Source organism: Calliopsis andreniformis, unplaced genomic scaffold, assembly GCF_051401765.1.
Source record: "Calliopsis andreniformis isolate RMS-2024a unplaced genomic scaffold, iyCalAndr_principal scaffold0022, whole genome shotgun sequence".
Lineage (NCBI taxonomy): Eukaryota > Metazoa > Arthropoda > Insecta > Hymenoptera > Andrenidae > Calliopsis > Calliopsis andreniformis.
In genome coordinates this window covers 6576662-6597141 of record NW_027480432.1, presented here as the reverse complement: position 1 = coordinate 6597141, position 20480 = coordinate 6576662, and the positions used below count along the sequence as shown (strand labels likewise).

At 36.2% G+C, this 20480-nt stretch overlaps 1 protein-coding gene across 5 annotated transcripts in view; it reads left to right on the top strand.

The window, feature by feature from the left end:
* The window catches only part of LOC143186985 (matrix metalloproteinase-14-like), a 39717-nt gene that overhangs the window by 16691 nt on the left and 2546 nt on the right, over nucleotides 1-20480 (top strand). For 2 of the 5 annotated variants that reach the window (XM_076390890.1, XM_076390892.1), the window contains exons 2-9: nucleotides 3880-4003; nucleotides 8986-9090; nucleotides 12033-12184; nucleotides 13259-13561; nucleotides 13942-14107; nucleotides 14483-14619; nucleotides 14770-15090; nucleotides 15774-15855. In XM_076390890.1, the coding sequence (XP_076247005.1) occupies nucleotides 3880-4003; nucleotides 8986-9090; nucleotides 12033-12184; nucleotides 13259-13561; nucleotides 13942-14107; nucleotides 14483-14619; nucleotides 14770-15090; nucleotides 15774-15855 (1390 nt within the window). Of the gene's footprint in view, nucleotides 1-3879; nucleotides 4004-8600; nucleotides 8917-8985; nucleotides 9091-12032; nucleotides 12185-13258; nucleotides 13562-13941; nucleotides 14108-14482; nucleotides 14620-14769; nucleotides 15091-15773; nucleotides 15982-19893; nucleotides 20460-20480 lie in introns of those variants that run through there. The other 3 variants (XM_076390893.1, XM_076390889.1, XM_076390894.1) reach the window with 3 other exon arrangements.

Below are 20480 nucleotides of genomic sequence, written 5' to 3'. Positions count from 1 at the left end.
CGATCATTGCTAATACTTCCGTCTAGGCTTAAGTTGTGGAAATTGGGAAATTACGATTTTAAATTGCATCTTACAAGTCTTATATTTATCTCTAATCACTTAATTCTTGATAAAACTAAAAAAATCCATAACCAAACGTTATTTTTATAAATTATGTACTTTTTCAGAAACTTATAATTTTAATTTTGGGACACCATTAAAAAACAGACATACTTTAACCTGAGTAATTGTATTATTAATTTATAGAATCTATTAAACCAACAAGTTTATCAAATTAACCAACTGAACTCGCTGCATCTCGTTAACTCTCAAATTCATTCGATATCATCGATCCAACGAAGCTCAACCCTCAACTACCGATCCATCTCAACACAGACCACTTAGCCCCCAATCACTCATTAACGAAACAAAATTGAATAATCGCCCCAGCGAGTAAAACCATTTAAGAAGCCAAGACCAATAGCGAGCAGCAACGAAGCCGCGAGAGATCAAGTGGATCACGTCTACAGTGATCGCGACGCGTGCTCGAAGCTCAATTAACTCGATCTTTCATCCCCACCCACGCGAGTCAATATTCCCTCGGCTGGCAACACGAGATCCTTGGATCTCGACGATTTCATTTAACACAGTTCTTAGCTAAGTGCAGAAGTCTAAGACTTCGTTTAAATTTTAAAGGCCACTAAACTGAATTACAGAAAACCCCTGTGCAAAATATAAAATCGATTTGCCATATTAATTTCAATAAAATTGTAAACAATTGCAATGAAGCTAGTCAATTGAATATTCTATCTTCCTATTGCAAATTGCAACCATTGTAATAAAATTTAATTTTTCTCAATAATGTTAAAAATGATTACCATAATTCACATAGTATACCAATTTACCAATTTTATATTCATCGTTTAGTAATGAATTCCCATTTGACCAACAGAGTTAGCTAAGAACTACCTCGATCAACGATCGAGTCACGATCAAAATTCCTTAGAAAAAAAAAAGGAGACGATGACTCAGAATCGTAAACTCTAGCGCGCCAGTAGAATGCTCGCGTTCGAACACAGACGCGGTCCTGTTACGAGGGCGTCAGAAGGAGCGTCCATTCACGCGTGACACACGTGCACGCGCTAGTACGAGCGGCGAGCACTCCACTTACGTTCATTCATAAAAATCTCGTCGTTCCTGGAAGCCGAGCTGCTCACCGCGCTTACGAACGAGATGCATGAAGCGCTCGAGCGTTTCGCCTGCTGAATCACTGACACCTGATGGAGCGTCATGGTCGTGGGGGAAGGCACAGATGGGATTTAGATGATTTTGATTAACTGTGAGCGAGGAACTGTGGGAATTGTCGTGTGAAGGGGTGATTTGAGTTGAAAGTAGACTTTTTGAGAGGCTGTGGAACTCTGAAGTTACAGAATTATTTATTTGTGTTTTTGGAACATTGAGACTTAGTCTCTTGTGTGGAATAATTTAACACTTCAATTGTGGATCATTTTTCGTGTCTCAGTTCTTTATCTTCTTGTCAAAAGTGAAAATAAAAGCAAATCATTACGAGGTTATAACAAGATGTTTTACTCAAGGACTCGAGAATAAATTAGCAAGAAATTATTTAAGATTCTCAACTTAAAGAAACCTGGAAAAGTTCAATAAATCCAGGAAACTTGTGCAACATTTAAAAATAATTCTCGAAAGACGCAGAAATCCATCTCTTAATACAGCTTACTTCTCAGTACCTTTCCAAAGTTGACATAAGCCTGCGTGTCACGTATCCATTCAGAGTTCAGAACTAGGAGCTAATTATGAAGCAGGAAAAAATAGCGTGGAGCTCATTTCGTTGTAACGATGAATCAGCGCTGCTAGAGACTACGATCTTAAGGGATTTAAAAGATATTTCAAGTGCAGCAAGGATTGCGCTAGATTATTGACATAATGAGCGTTTGTACGTTGAATATTCCAATGAATATTCCTCTTTATCTAGTCTCGTGCATCGTGTAAGGATGACTCATAGCATAACTTTACACTTACGATAGGTGGTTCGAGGTTACGATAACCTTTGGTGTACATTTTATGGTTTATTGATGTACACCTTGTCTCGATAATGAAGTGACTGCGTTTGGAGGACCTACTGTTAGGATTTGCTGTCAGTGGAGATTTATCAGAGGATGGATATATGAACGAGATGCCCTTGGGAATGTGGCACTTAGCAATGGCATTTTTCTTGAGCAATGACAATCTGACAAAGTGACTTTTATAAGAGAATGTAAAGAATGAGAATTTTTTATAAATTTAACTTATAAATATATTTTTAATTTTTTTCAAAACCATTTGTGTGGGTGCTAGTGAAATTGATAATGACTCTGAAGATCTAATTACTTTTTTTTAATACTAGAGTTATTTACGATTATTAGAAATATTTAATACTATGTTCGTATTTTGTAGCTGTTTTATTATTACACGTAGTAATAGTATCTGTTTAAAATGTGTAAAATATTCAGCATTACTAATCAACCATGAATCATATTGTACAGCGGTTAAATAATGCGCTTTTAGTTATAAAGCGCGTGACTATGAAGTGTCTTGGGGTCACGTAGTGCCACACTTTTTTTAGATAATAATAATCTACCTAGTAGAATGTCTAAATCATAGATCACGTGCTGCATCATAACCAAACACATAGTTGAATCATTTGAAAATCCTCACATTCATCGAACAAGCAAGTAGGTACAAGAAACGCAATAAAATTCTAGAAAACTCCATCTACCTCAAAAATTATAGCAAAGATTAAAGTAAAATTCTTCTAACAAAAAAAAAAAAAAGAAAGAAAGAAATTAATACAGCCTCTGTCTCTTCTGATTACATTTCAATCTCACAACCAACTATTTTCTTTCTCACAGAAAAAATTCAAAAAGAGGAAAAAAAGTTCAATTCTGTCACAAATTTAGAAATTTTCCTATTCTATTTTTTTCCCTAATTCTATTACAAACCAGTTTCCACAGAAAGGAAAAACTAATCAGTCATCTCTAAATGTACTTGAAATACTTTATACGACTAGAGTGACGAAGGAAAATTCCCTGCAATTCACCAGCGAACGAAAGGAAACGACAAGGAAAACGGAAACACGTACGCCGCGGCACGTTTTATTCGTCAGAATATCAATTGTCTTTACCAGTCGCGGTTAAATAACAGTATCATACCACAACGCAGTCATCGGTCGGGTCAATCCCCTCAGTCATCATCTCTCCCATTTACAGTTTACGAACGTGCGAAATCTAGCGGTTCTAGCAGTCTATATCATTCTTATAAATTATTAATCTGAATCGTAATCGATTTCACTTTAGCATAAGTGCGTTAATATACAATGATTTTTATGATTATCAATGAAAGTGGAATTTTATTTACATAGATTTGTATTGAGTTGGGATGAAAAGTTCTGAAAGAAGAACTTTTGCTTCGGGTTTGATAGAACAGATGAGTCACTTTTGGAAAGATAATTTGTACATTAGGTATAATGGTTGAATTAGAGACAATGATTGTCTGTGACGCGTGAGCGTATTATGGTCTGAAGGACTTGTATAAAATCATTGATGAGAAAATTTAACAAGATCTTAATTCTTGTAAGAGAAGAGATTTTTCCTTTTTGGAAAGACTCTAGTGTCTTCAGTGAGAGTTCTTCAAATTTGCAAGAAATTTTCAGAGGGTAAAATATTTGAAATTCTTTTTATTGAACCCTGGATCAGAAAATATTGAAACTTGGCAAGAGGAATTCACAGTGCTATGATAAATTAATTAAATTTCAGAGGAGCAATAATTGAATGTATTCTAATTAAAGTTTGAATCTTTTTTCAAATTAACCCAAATTAATTTTCTGAATTTTTTCTGTTGCAGAGCTACCTCTCTCAGTATGGTTATTTGCAACCCATCAATCCAACAAGTGGTGGAATTATATCTAAAGACAAACTGTCTAGAGCAATCGCTGAATTCCAATCTTTCGCTGGACTAAACATAACAGGTAAAAGCAACAATTCTTCACGATGAATTTTATAATTTAAAATTTAAAATTAGGTACAACAAATAAAGACTACAACGCTAAACTCAATTTCCATTACATAATCCAATATTTGAATCAGTTAATACCCAAGTCGAGTCCCAATAAAAATAATTCAAGGATCCAACAGGCAACAGGTGACTCCTAACATCGACGACAGTAGCAATTAAAGCTCGAGCAAGACCTTCGCGGACGGAGCAACGAAAATAAGTCCAGGAAACGAGGAGCACGATTAGTTCCTCGACATCAATTAAATTTTATTTACGTCCTTGCCTGGACCGCGTATTATATTTAACCATAATTGAGTGTAATAGTTGTCGTGGGTGCCCGTTCATGAATCATGCCCCCTGGATGGATTCATTCATCGTCGACGTGACTCACCGAAAAACTGCTGCACTCTGCATCGAATTCGCCAGATCAAACTAATCAGATAGTTGTGACTTGTATCGCCGTGGATAATGCAAGGTATCAGAGTCCAATTCCAAAAGTCCGTTTCCTATACGTCAAAGGACGCGTGCACGTCATTCATGTTCAGGCGAACGATTATTATGCCAGCGCGAGCTGAATCAAAATAAAACCCTGATCGCACTTTGACTGGGGAGAATAATGGACAGGATCAAATCGAGACGCGCCAAGGGCTGAAAGCATGGTGCCACCTAATAACAACTCTGTATTGGTAACAAAATTGATCAACTGAAGCTTAAAAGCAAAATCAAGAGACACAAGAAATTTAGAAAGCATGGTACTAACATCCACACATCATCTAATAACACCTCTACCTTGACAATTAGCCAAAATTAGGTAACTAAAATTCAGAAGCAAAATCCAGAGACACCAAAAATGCAGAAAGCCTGATGCCAATATCCACAAGCCATCTAATAACATCTCTATCTTGGAAATTAGCCAAAATTAGCTAACTAAAATACAGAAGCAAAATCCAGAGACACTAAAAATACAGAAAGCATGGTGCCAACATCCAGAAGCCATCTAATAACACCTGTATCTTGACAATTAGCCAAAATTAACTAACTAAAATTCAGAAGCAAAATCCAGAGACACCAAAAATGCAGAAAGCATGATGCGAATATCCACAAGTCATCTAATAACACCTCTATCTTGACAATTAACCAGAATTAGCCAACTAAAATACAGAAGCAAAATCCAGAGACACCAAAAATGCAGAAAGCATGGTGCCAACATACACAAACCACAGAATCGAATTCTGCGCACTGAAGAACAACGAAGGACCCATCAGCAGGATGACAACGTGTTATAGAGGACTTCTGCGAATCCTTGGTTGCTCTGTGCGCACAAAAACATACACTTGCACCTTCTAGAGATACTTGTCGGACCGGCTCTGAATAAAGAGTGCATTTTTGAATTTCTAGACCTTGAAAGACCGGACGCTGCTTTGGCCGTCTCCGCATGGAAACGTGCAATTTCGTACGACAGTGAATAAAAATCAATAGCAAGAGGAAAAGAAGAAGCGACTGGAAAATTGACGAATGAAAGTCAAACAACGTCTGAAAGCGAGTCCTCGCTGGGAATTGTTTAGCGAGGCTATTAAACAAACGTTCCAGGACAATCATTGCCAAGGTTTGAACCTTGACTGACACATGGACAGTCGGCTATGGTAAATGATAGAGACATCGGCAGACAAAGAAATAAATTATTATTGTTTCCGGTGGGAGTGGAGGCAAGCGTGGAAATACTGATGAACTGATAAAGCGTTATCAGTAGAAATATATGTTATAATCACCGATGGACGAGATATGGCCTGTTGTGTAATAGTCGATTCGAGAAAATGAGGGCTTGAGGATCAATGTTTTGATATTTTGTCTACATGTTTTAACTATTTTGTTGGTGGAATGTTTGACCAATTTTTGGATTTTTATTTGATGGAATCTCTTCATTTTGGGACTGAAGTTTTAGATATTTATTTGGTGTATATAAGAGTCCACAAATTTTTCGAATTTTGGTTAAATAGTTTTCAACACAAGTTCAGTAAAAATTGTACCTATGTAAGTACCATTTTATGGTGAAGTGGGTTTCATGGTGGAAAATAACAGGAGGCAGAATCCCCTTTGGATTCTCACTGATGATACTGAATGATGACTCACAGTTCGGTGAAATATGCGATCCACTGGCGCTTACGAGATGACTCACAGTACAATCTTGCCATTGTGGCACGTTTTGCCAGAACATCTAATTTACATAAATAAAAAATCGCTAATACTGTGAACCATATCGACATTCGTCCCATTTCACTTCATATGAACATCTCATATAACATTCTTGAACATCATGAATGATATTCAAAGAGTAATTTCTAATAGAAAGTGGCCAAAAAGTTCCTGATCTCAAAGCAGATGAAGCAACCTGTCGCAAAGAACTGATCAACTTCGTCAATCACTGTGAAAGCTAGTCACTCTTCACAGAGAAAAAATGGATCACCGATCTCTAATCTCACTTTTTTATTCACATCAAGAACGCCATATTTTATGAATCAAATCGAACAGTAACATCACAAAAAAGATGTCATTTAAAATTAAACAGACCTGAAAATCTTCTAAATGGATAAAAGATAGAGAAAATTCACTTTAATTTAAGTAAACACATAGGTACGCTTCTACCAAGCTCCAAATACCAAATACCACCAAAAATATGCAAATCAATCATCGAACACCTCGTCTAACACTATGTGTAACATATCCAGCATCCACAGTCGGAAGCAGCGATTCGACGACCACCAATAAAAAGCGAAGGTGAACGGAAGAATGATCTAACTGCAAAATTGTACACCGCTGGTGGCAGTATTATTCGAGATGAGACGCGTTTATCAACAGTAATTTTCACTCGTGCGTTCCACGCAACCTGTACCCTAGTATCTCAGTATCGTCGGCTTCACGTTGGTTGCGCTAGATTGAACAGAGACGTGTAAAAAGGAAGGATCTGTTGAAACGTTTCGTAACAGTGGATGAAATTGCTCTAAAGTTGCGAGACGATCGCGCGAGATCGAGTAGCGAGTGCGTAATCAGTGTTTACAGCTTCTTGTCGGGTAAAGGAAAGTCTGTTACTGGTGGGAGTGTTGAACTACTGCGTGGAAGAACGTTGCTTTATACATATTTACAAGGTGCTTCAGAAATATAATTAAACCAAGTGTATTGCATTTATTTTGTGAGTAAAAGTGACATAAAGTCAGACTTAGCTAAATCAGTAGAATAAGTCTCGAATCAGACACAGAGAAATCAGATAATTCGTCTCGAGTCAGACATAGAGAAATCAGTAGAATAAGCCTAGAGTCAGACACAGAGAAATCAGTAGAATAAGTCTCGAGTCAGACACAAAGAAATCAGTAGAATAAGTCTCGAGTCAGACACAGAGAAATCAGAGAATACGTCTCGAGTCAGACACAGAAAAATCAGAGAATACGTCTCGAGTCAGACACAAAGAAATCAGTAGAATAAGTCTCGAGTCAGACACAGAGAAATCAGTAGAATAAGTCTTGAGTCAGACACAGAGAAATCAGTAGAATAAGTCTTCAGCCAGACACAGAAAAATCAGAGAATACATCTCGTGTCAGACACAGAGAAATCAGTAGAATAAGTCTCGAGTCAGACATAGTAAAGTCAATAGCATAGGCCTCAAGTTGAAGACAGTGATGTCAGTAGAATGAGTTCCAAGTCAGACATGGCAAAATCAATAGATTAAGTCCAAAATCAGACACAAGTATTTTTAATAGACGAAATATGACTGCTATCATAATAAAATCGTATCATAAAGTGTGCTCAGCACTGGAATAAATATTTTCATTACAGTATACAAAAATCTTAATACAGTCTAAAGAAAATTCTCGTATTTCTTCTCACTATGAATACTCTTCTATCACTATGTCTATAATACTCCTCCATCATAAGCTCGTTTCTATATTCCCTACAGATTAAAATTATTTATAGCAACAGAGTTTTACTCGCGATTGATAAGTGGCTTGCCATGGCATGAGTTGGCCACAGAAACGTGCCTCTCGTTATAAACTCCTCAGCGAAGCTACATACACTAAAATAAAATACCATAGATTAAAACTGACCACTTTATTAATACATTAGCATCGCCCTAAAGCACAAATTCATCGAAGCTTATTTACTCCAAGAATGTGAGGCTCTGAATATAATCAAAAAGCATCGAGTACACCATTCCAGATCGCAGGATTCGCAGATATCGATCCCACAACTATACCTTGCGATCCTTCGTGCGATGCAAACATACATATACGTTTCCTTGTATCGCGGTGCATATGCATCAACGTAACGCGTGTATGCATAATATCCAGAGCATACGAAAACGTTAAGCGCCTCACACGCTCGTGCAAACCTAACTGCAAGAAACCATGTTCCTTCAATAAAGGGGAGCGAACATTTTTAGGAGTAATTAAACCACGCTGACTTCGAAGGACAAGACACTGGGATTTTAGAACTTCGCGTACTGTATTTTTCACTCCCATTGGAGCGGAAACTTTAGCATCGATTTGTCTAAGTGTGCCGTCGACTTTAACTAGCGTTCACCTGAAAACAAGCCTCTGCTATGTTTGCAGCGGTCACGCGACTGCAACTCGTACGTTTATTAATGCTTGTTTGCGTGAAAATTGTGGCATTAGCGGGACGGTTGTCGAGAGTGATTTGAATACGCTTGGGAATGGCGGAACGAGATGAGTCTGAGCGAAACACACGCGGAGAATTCGAGGAAGCTTGTGCAGCAGTTTTTCTTTAATTGCGTACAGTGAAACGACATTTTTATCAGAGGATACGATTTCAAAAATGAGCACTCTGTAGAAATTGAATTTGTTAGGATAATGTTGGCGCAAAGAATTTGGCACTGAGGTGATGCAATTTGAAATGGTGATGTAATTTGAAATGGTGATTAAATTTGATATGTGTTTCATGTTTTAGGTGACTTTGACGAGGAAACGTACAAACTAATGGCGCTGCCGAGGTGTGGTGTTAAAGACAAGGTTGGGCCTGGTTTCACGAGATCGAAACGATACGTTCTTCAAGGTATATATTAATGTATTACTTTTTATAAACATGTGAAAGACAGTCGAACGTCTGTTTGAAATTTATCATTCATATCTGAGAGGTTTTAAAAGAAATCCAAAGGAATTTTGTAAAACAGTAGAATGAAACCTAGGATGTGATATAATGTTTGATCGATTAGTCGCTTATCTAATCGTCAACTGCTATGTCAGGCTGACAAAATCTAGAATTCAAATCAAATCATTATGAAGAAGTATCGCTCTATATCTCATCTCATCAAGACGACTTTACGTTAATACTTCGTACCATAATTACACTTATCACAATTATCTGACAATCGAAATTTCATAAAAGTGTTTCAAAATAGTATCGTAGAAAATAATTCAGCTTTGAGATAAAAATGATCGACTTTTGCAAGAAAGATTGGACAATCGTTCATCAAGATGGAAAAAGACACTTATATTTTACAATGCAATGTTTTCACGGCGTTAGGAATGTTTAGCAGTTGTCGGTGTTACTTTTAACTTCCTGCCTCGTTACCGTCAATGTGGAGTCAGTCACCCTAAACAGGTCATGCGCATCTGTATCACTGTTGTATTGTCTGATGCTCCGAATGCATTTTTTAACCATCAATACTATCCCAGATACATGTCAGACAAAACTAACTAAATCCTTATCTAATAGAGCCATCAAATTTTTCATAAAATTCTCTTATCTGTTAATCATTTTTATAACACCTTTGTCCTGTTCCAAAAAGTTACCATCAATCTAATATAATTATGTATAATAAAATACCTAAACGAAAATTTGAGTAACTTCAATCTTTTATAATAATTAGAAAGCAATTTGTAACTATATGTATAAGCTTATAAAAAAATTCTAATAATCATTAATATTTAATTTTAAAAGCAAAAATGACCCTGCAATTTTCTATGAACATTCTTATTTCCATTTGAGTGAAATTCCATGCATTATTAAAACACTAATCTTAATGTTTTCTAATATATACAAATAATGCATAATTATTGCCAAAATAAAATGTTCAACTAAAAGCAATTTATTCAGCTAATTAATTTAGATACATGTTCACTGAAAACTATTATTGAAATAATTGAAACAATGCCTAACTCTTTCCAATTATAACTATCCTTTGCCCGCAATCATCGATCATCAGCGATCACAGACGTCTAATTAATCACCGTCCCCATTCACCCTAATTAATCACGTCGAGCCGACCATAGTCATTAACCCGCGTTTCCCAGAAAACAAACCATCATCGACGTCTGACGCATTCGCAGAATCACGCCAACCAGCGATCTCGATTCGAATCGCGAGAGAATCACTCTAGCCGTGACTTTGAACCTCGCGCGAACATTCTCGCGACTTGTGCACCCATAGGTCGCTGGGATCGACGATGCGTGGATCCTATGGAATTCTGTTCCACGATATGGGGGCTAACTGTGACCCACTAGAGTCACAGCCAACGTTCGTAGAGCGTTTCGAAACGAAATGACCTCAAACAGGCGGTTTTCGAGCGATCCAGAGATCCGGGGCGATTCAGCAGGATGACAAAGGATCTAAAGCCTCGTTCAGATTAGTCAAGTCACTGGAATTCAAGCAGCTTGAATGTAAGTGATCTGAAGCAACTTGGCCAATGTGAACCTGTTATTTTACTTCACTTGAAACATCCCTTCAAGTTTCTATTAAGCACGTTCACATTAGTCATGTTAGTTGAGTTCTAGTGGCTTTAATACAAATGATTTGAGACAGTTTGAGTAATGTGAACGTGTTACATTGCTTGACTTGAAATAGCTTTTCAAGCTTCAAGTGAAATTGATGTCCTTTTAACTTTTTCTTGACTTGAAATACACATTAATTGATGTGTACTATGATAAGTACTGTATGATGAGTACTGAATCTCCACCACCTCTTCTGACACCATTTTAATTATTCTTGCATGGCAGCTTGAATTCAAGTTACATTTAAATTCAAACCATTTGAATCCAAGTAACTTGACTTGTCTGAACACAAACTTGACATCAAGCTACTTGAACCCAAATTGCTTGAATTCAACTTGACTAATCTGAACGAGGCTTAAGCTTCGACAATTGTACGCGCTTTAGGATTTAATAATGGTCGTTTCAAGGATCGACCTTGGCCGATGGAACCTTGTCGAAGGATCCGTTGTTTGCGCGAGATAATGGATGACGAGGCAGGTTTGATTTGCATTATTTGCAGCACGTGGAAACGAATTAATTATATTGAATAATATAATGCGTTTCATGATTAGTATCTGGTGTTTAATCCTTCGTGGCTCAGAATGTGAAAATGGAAAAATACAGTGCAAAGCCAGTTTCTTTAATGCACGAGCAGCAAGATGTAACAACAAGCTACCAAAATGTGGTTTCAACTTGAAACCACTAATAATATAATGTAATAAAGGGTTAATATGCTTTCAATAGTGATAATTTTAAATAATTTGTTGGAGAGTATAAAACAGAAAATATTAGAGTCTCTTTGCCCTTTATTTGTAACTTAATTTTAATACAGAGTTAGAAAATTCAATGCACCTATTAACCATCAGCAATGATTCTGCCATGAAAGAATCAACCACTCCAGAATTATTTTTAGAAACGAAAATGCAGCTCGCAAAGGTTCCATCCTCCATGATCGTCGCGTTTAAAAAAAAATCGTTGCACAATGAACAAATAAGACGGTCGCAGGATAATTGCTGTGCGCAGAAGCAATCGTTACATAAATGGACATTACAAAGCAGTGAGAAGATGTTCTCTATAAAAATGATAAATTATGAAAATATGCCGCGCATCGCGAAGGTTGTGCCAAGCTGGCTCAACGGGACTGCCAGAGATGCTGGAGAATAAAGGAGAACCATTTTTAGTCCAAAGTGAACTCTGTAAATATTTTTCCGAGTTTTCTGACGCGTCGTCATCGTTTTTGCGCAGGTTCGAGATGGAGAGTGAAGAAGCTGACGTACAAGATCAGCAAGTACCCGCGAAATCTGCCGCAGCACAAAGTCGACATTGAGCTGAACAAAGCGTTCAAAGTGTGGTCGGAGTACACCGATCTTGTCTTTGTGCAGAAGAAATCGGGACAGGTAAGATGAACTTTTAAAATGATTTTTAAATAATGAGGCAAAATAGGAAACAAGAAATGAAGAATTACTGAAATATGATCCCTAGTTAAAATAAACTATTAAAAGAAGAAGGAATATTTTTGAGTTAGAGGACTCTGATAGGTTTATAAAATCTGAATTGATAAACTTGTTAAAATTGACTGATTTTGAGTGCCCAATCGTTTGTTAAATAATACTTAAGTTGGCCAGAAAAATTAACTTTACGACTTGGTGAGTGATTCAGAAGAAAATGAAGGAAAAATTGTTTGGATTCCAGTTCTTAGAATATGTTTCCTAAACGTTTTTATTGCTGTAATATTTGTGTGTTTTCGATCAGGCCATCTGTGATTTCAGTAATATTTAGACGTTATTGCGGCTTGACATACGTAATTTAATATTATAATATTTCCTGTGGCAGAATCCATATTAAAATGTGTTCCAATAATAATGCGTGGAATTAAAGGAATCCATCAACACAATCGAATATACTTTATCCTGTATTTAATGAGATCTATAAACTGGACTACTCTAAATATCACAGTATTTTCCTGAAACTCCTGAAGATAGAGAAAAATTGTGCAATAAAGTATTAAAGCAATATTCCATTTTCTTCCTTTTTTTAAATATAATAAGGCATATAAAATACTGAGTTATACTCAGACTATAATACAAGAGTAAAAAATAGTAATACTGTCACCTCATAAAAACCTTCACTAAATCTCAAATAAAAAAGTTTCTCTTCTACTTCTGACAGAGAAGGTTTCCCTAAAAAAGCCATTTACAACTCTCCAGAACCACTAGATCCTCTGTATGTGTTCTCCACTTGAGTATTCTTAAATATCCTCTTAAGTAGCCTCAAAGAACTAATCACAGTAGCAAATATTTACAATATAAAATCCAACAAAATCTCACCCAAATATTCAGACCAGTCCCTCGAAACCCAATGAACTATATCTTCCTAAATCAAACTCATTTCCAGAAAATGAACAAAAATCCCCAATTTTCAGCTCTTTCCAAAAAGCTTCAGAATAAAACATATTATCTCGATGTTTCTAGGTCCACATCGAGATCAGATTCGAAAAAGGCGAACATGGAGACGGTGATCCCTTCGATGGACCTGGAGGCACTTTAGCTCACGCTTACTTCCCCGTGTATGGAGGCGATGCCCACTTTGACGACGCAGAGCAATGGACCATCGACAGTTTCCGCGGGACTAATCTCTTCCAGGTGGCTGCTCACGAATTCGGGCATTCCCTTGGGCTCAGTCACAGCGACACGAAGACTGCTCTAATGGCGCCATTCTATCGTGGCTATGAGCCCTCGTTTCGCCTAGATGACGACGATATTCAGGGTATTCAGGTAAATACCGAGTGAATTTGCGTGAGGATATCCGGTCCAAAGGAGGATGTGAATCAGTCCTACTGGCAAATGAACTTTTTGGAGAAGGATTTTCCCGTATTTTGTATGATGATTATGTGGTGCTGTCATGAGATAAAGTGGAAGACTTTTTTGGAGAACTTTTAGGGAAATATTCTGGTAGTTTAATAGCACTAGGTATAGTTAACTTCAGAGAAGTTTGAGAGAAAAGTTGTTAATTGGAAGAATGAATGAAACAAGGAAAAGTAGAAATATAAAAGTCCTACTGAAATTTTCGAATCTCTGTCTATACAATGACAGTCAAAATTATTAAAAAAAAAACTCGAATGAACAGACGAATAATTTTTCTAATTCTATCATAGACTTTGTACGGAAAGAAGACTGTGAATACTGGTGGAATTCCAACTGGACCGAGATACGGAACCACGACTCCAAGACCGCCCAGTGAAGAAAACTCGGAGCTCTGCACTGATCCAAAGGTCGACGCGATGTTCAACTCCGCGGAGGGTCACGTGTACGTCTTCAAAGGTAAGAATTTACTCACATCGCTAAAAAAAATTCACAAAAATTAAGTAACAAATAATTGTCAACTTAAAGGACAAAAATTTGATTCAGTCCATCTGCTATTCGACTAAAGCTTGAATTGCTACGGTAAACAGGAGTCGAATATATGGAGAAGTTTTTGTCATTGACTCGGTTCATTAGCGAAATTACTTGGACAGTGAAATATGCGAAGGCTTCTGTAAATTAGGAGTTCATGTTTTTTTATGAAAATGAGATTTGAAATGTGAAGTCAATAAAAGTTGGAGAGAGATGTTGAGGATTATGTATAAGATCGAAAAAAAATTTAAAGAAAGCTAGTGGCTACTGCAAATATACTATAAATAATTAATTTCACTTTAGGGGACCGCTACTGGAGATTAACCGCGGATGGAGTAGCAATCGGATACCCAAAACTGATCTCTCATTCATGGAAGGGACTGCCAGGGAACATTGACGCTGCGTTCACATACAAGAATGGCAAGACATACTTCTTCAAGGTAAAACAAAATTTTGAACCATGGATTTTTTGAAAACTATTTCATTGTCAAAATTCCACACAAAATATTCCCTTTCTGTCTTCAATTTACTGGGGCGTTCTAATCAGCCTAGCAAACGATTATAATGAATAATTAATCGTGTGACTACAGGGCTCGAAGTACTGGAGATACGTGGGCAAGAGGATGGACGGAGACTATCCGAAAGAAATTAGCGAAGGTTTCACAGGAATCCCTGACAATATCGACACAGTGCTGGTCTGGACTGGAAATGGTAAAATCTACTTCTACAAAGGTACCAAATTCTGGAGGTTTGACCCTGCGCAGAAGCCACCCGTGAAAAACACTTATCCTAAATTGATCTCAAACTGGGAGGGAATCCCTGACAATCTGGATGCCTCGATAGTCTATCGTGACTACACGTATTTCTTCAAGGGGGATGCTTACTATAGATTCAACGACAGGACGTTCTCCGTAAGTAGATATTTTATGTTTCTCCCCCCCATCAGATTAATTAAGTTGTAATCAAAAGATATGAATCTTTGCATATCTCAGGCCAGGATTTCTGACCTATGACTTTCATGGAATTTTATGTCTATTTTAGTAAAATTAAAATATTAATAAAAAAAATTACTGAAATAGTCATAAAAATTCTATTTAAACAATGATATATGTACCAATAAACGACATACTAGTGAGTTAATTTTCAGTTTTACAATGAGAAAAAAATGAAATACATACATAGAAATAAATACATACATAAATTCAATTTTTGAATTCACCAAAAAACTTTAAAAACAGCTTTTAAAATAGTACAAATACCATCAAATGCAACAAGCAGTGTCAATCAAATATGCATAAAGAGTCAAGAGTAAAAGACGCGATAAGGGGAAACGGATCGTTTACTGTCAGACACGCGAAGGCTCAGGCGGAAATTATCTACTTACAATTTTCAGCTTTCATAAACATTCAGCTTGATTTAGAAACTGTTCTTCAATAATATCTAACTTATTTTAAAAGCTGTTTCGAGTAGAAAACAAAAAAACACAAGAAATTTACACACAAATTTAAAAAAGTGTTAATAAAATATCGCAGGGATTAAAATGTAAACTGTAGGCACAGTACCTTAATTCAGACGACCTTGGCGACTTTTCTAGGTGGACGTTGCCGATCCTGCGTTCCCAAGATCGACAGCCTATTGGTGGTTCGGATGTAGATCCGCCAACAAGGGAACATTAGGTAATGTCCAATGGCTTCGCGAAAATCCTGAAGACACATTCCCTCATGCTGGCATCTTGGAGTCTAACGACGGTGACTATAGGAATGATGATGATGATGACGTCGGCGACATTATCTTAGACGCAGGTACTAAAGCTTCATTCCAGTCTGACCAGATTCTTGCCTCGCCATTAGAAGTTTGACTATCCACTCCTTTGTGATTAGAGTGATATTTTTTAGATATTTTTTCTGGACAGTTACCCCTTTAGTCCTATTTTGAAAAGGAGAATTCGAAGTATAGTGACTGCAGAAAATAAAGTTTTTAAATGTAGTATTCAGAAGTAATATAATCCCTTCAATTAAAAGAATTTCTTTAATTATACTGTTAATTTGAAGTTTCTATGTAAAATATGTTTTGTGTTTGTCTTTTCAAGTCAAAGCCCAATTTTGAGATAAATTGTCCAGAAAATTGTCACTTCATTGCATTTCAAGCAATTTATTAGAGTGGATAGTTGAAACTTTGACCTTATTCCACCTTTGAGCCAGGGATTCCAAGTGGAATTAAGTGAACTATAAATGCGAGGATATAGCATTTGGTGTCTGGAACACCTGGCTATTACATACCTAGGGCTTTCAGCCATCGAAGAAATTTGTGCATGCAATGCAGCTTTTCAAGGTCCACCTTTGAATAACATTTTCATTAAACCATAGTACACAGAGGACAGACATTGTTCGTGAATATTAGAGAATAGAGATCTGAATCATAGATAGTGTTACTCTATCGCAAAATCAATTGTTATCCAACTGTTTTTCCACATTAAAAAAGAATGAACTCATATAGAACCGTGATGCAATATGCCATACAATAACACATAATTCACAAGTGAACTATGAATCGTATTACATCTTCCATACTGAATCTTCAGATAATTGAATTATCAATATTATTTAATTGTTTTTAGCAATCTAAATTCATTGAAATGTTTGCACAAACTTCTTCGGTAACCAGACAAACCCAAAACACGGTGGTCAATTAATTTGGGTATTACATGGTGATGGTACTAACAGGAAGGTCGAAAGACTCGTATCAGTTCGATCGAATATTATCGAAGATTCTCATTATCACGCGCACGTAACATTCAGTTGATCTGCTAACAAATATGTGAGATCGGTATAAACCACCATTCAGTCGTTTCTATTCATTCCTCGACGAATCATATCTGTACATCGGCAGAAATACGAGTGAAATACAATTCGTCAATTGTTACTAATGAACGTGGAAAAATACTCGTTGCTTTGAACTATCTAGAAATATTGATACTGCGTATTATTTGGTGATTAAAATTGTAAGTATTTCATGACAAATATTAGTAGTATACTAATCATATTTTTTAATAATTATATTTACAAAAAACTTGAAAATCAAGCTTCTACTCTTATCATTATTTTGAAATTCAAAATTCACAAAATGTAAAACTTTAATTTAGTATTTCTGCTGATATGCAAGATTATCATCTCATTTACTCTATTCCTAATACCCAATAATTTTCTCTAGGATAATTTCCGGTAAATTAGACTCCAAAAATTACATAAAATAACAAATTTTTAAAATTCAATATTATTAAAATTAAGTGGAATAAAATAGTAATATTTACAGAATACGTAAGAAGAACAATTTTAAATATTCTTCTAATATTAAACATAACATAATTTACAAGATAAAAAACGATAAATAATTGCGAAAAATAAATTGGAAATATCCATAATAATTCATAAATCTATACGATAAATTACAAATAGAATAATTTATAGAACATCTAATACCCTACAAAATTATTGAAAATACCGGAAGTCCTCCTATAGTTAAGTCCATCCCCACCCCCAAATCCTAACTTCCAACCCAACTCTTGGAAACAAGAATATCATTTCGCGATCTAGATTGTTACATTTCCCAAAGCCCAGAGTATTTACTAGCCAGGCGGCAAATGAAGTTTTAAAAGTAAGAAAAAGTAAGAAAAAGTAAGAAAAAAAATAGTTACATTTGAATCGCCCACTACAAGATGGACATAACCGTGAAATATCATCAGTCACCGTCGCCAGGCCCAGTTTGCTGAAAACAGTAAATATAACAACGTTAAGCTTTCCCTATTTGTCGTCTCTCTCTCTTCTATTTATTTATGTCGCTTGTCTACGAAATCGAATTAGCGTAGTATTCCTATTTTATCGTACTCCTTTACTTTCTCATCTAAGATCAATTTCCTTTCTCTTTATCTCGTATCTTTCTATAACTATATTCCGTTTCCTACACATTATCATTCTAATATTTCTTTTTTCGGTGAGGTATCATCACTATCTTTCATATTGCACGTTAAGATTTGACTAATGCTATCAGTTTAGCGGCAGAGCTGCCACTTAAAACTATTAAATAAGAAACTACTATTTTGCTCTACATTCTATGATATTAAACTACCAAATAATGAAGCTCTAATTTTATCGATCATTTTAAAAGCAAAATAGTATTTTTTTACTTAAATATTCCATCAAGTCTGTCCAAAATCTGCTCCGCGAGAAAAATCGTTGCTCTCTCTCTCGCCAACGGCCATTATGGACCATCATGGCGTCTAAAAAGTTGGGTGCAACGTTCCCGCCAAAATCTATTGCATTTGAATTTTAACGGGGACGTATGCGCAGGCGCCATCTATGGACAGACTTATGTGAAGGGAAATCTGTTTTACCATTCAAGGCTGTGCTTGCAGTGGACACACACATATGTATAAATAACAAACTTTAGATTTAGACTTTTGCAAAAACTTATATCAAATTTTATCCACTGCAACCACAGCCCAATTATAGATTCACAAATAATTATGCACGAATATTTGCATTTACACGCAAGGATGTGTCACAGCACGAGACGCGCAAAATGTGCGTTAACATGCACGCAACACGCACGTATTTCTATGCAACTGTGGAAGAAACAGGTGCATGATGTAAAATTGTAAGGAGGTCGGTTACGTTGTTTGGAACTTAATCTACTGTAGGCCAATGTCTCGCCTCCCTACCCTATTCTAAAATTCTAACCAAAATAAACAAAACTGACCTTGACCTTCCTCATCCCTAATCTCTTTCTTTCTTCCCCCTTTCCTTCGATTCTTCTGTTTCATGTTTATTTTCCAACCTTCTTTCCATCCATATGCACGTACTTTTTGTTCACTCCTCTTATACACGATTTGTTTATATGCACGAGTATATTCTACTCTCGGTCCTCATGATCTCGTTACACGAGGAATTGTTTTGGTACAGGGCATGTTGAATACTAGAAATTCCTTTGCACACACTTTGTTTCATTCCTGGGGAACTTACTCTTGGCAAGGTTTATGTGGAAGCTGCTGGAAACTTGTAATAGAAACTCTCCTCTCGACTTTCTGTACTTTGACGAGTACTTCGATCATTTTATGCTCTTTTAGTTTGATCTTTAAGGAAACGTTATGTATGGAAGATTTCGTAAACCTTTGGAAGCTATTTTGTCGAAGATTGTTAGAAAGACTGCACAAACTGTCGCGATTTTGAAACTCACTGCGATCTTTCATATGATGTATATAATACCACTTAGGGGTACCACTCAGTACCACAGAGGGGGTCGCTAGTGTTTTCATAAATAAAATTATAATCGTGAAACTTTTAACTCTATTTTGAAATTTCCTAAAGTTAACAATACGTGCCCCTATTTTCTGAATATTTAAAACAAAAAAGTATTGCTTGTTTTTAAAGAAGTTATTTGAAGATACATAATTACTATCTTATAAATTATAGCGATGCCAACGCCCTCCCCATAATTACGGTCTTATTTGGTACTAAATGCATCATATAAGAAAATTCGAAACGAATTTCAGAATATATATTTCCTAACATTCTTCGAAAAAAATTGCTTGCAATGCTTTACACATCCCAACCTCTACTCTACTCACTAAAGATTTTTGTGCACTGAAAATCTAAGATTCTATCTCCCGTTTTCTGAACGCTGTGGTAATTATAAGTTTCACGTTTTACTGCTTTCAGAGAGTTATAAAGTAAGATGAATTTGCATTTAACAAGGAGAGGCCACAGCAGTGGAGTCGTCAATTTCAGTCAACTTTTTTTTGCTGAATCTCGAACAAAAGAGACACGTATCAAAATATTCGTGCACAGTATTCACAACCATGTTCAGCATAGAAAAAAATTGAAACGTTCGCCAATTACTTGGCGGCAAGGAGAGAAAGAGGGATCAGCTTTCCACTCAAGAGATCCATAAATCGGATCTCCCGTGAAACCTACTTTCTTTACTTTTGAATTTTTGTTATCCCAAATGTAATTTCTTTTCATAAACTTACCTGTACCACACATTCTCTGTTTCGAATTTTACCAATGCAGTATCATCCCAATTTCACATAGAAAGCATCACTTACTTCACAGACCTTAAGAAAGAAACCAACAGAAAGAAATTCAGAAAAGCACAAAAATCTTGAAACCTAACATACCATAATAATTTGAATACTTACCTAAACCAAGTAAATCGCAGAAAATCTTAACACGTAACAATGATGCTGCGAAATTCGGAGACGATCAGTCTCGCGATTGTCATTAACCCGGAAAAACCTCGCTTTTTC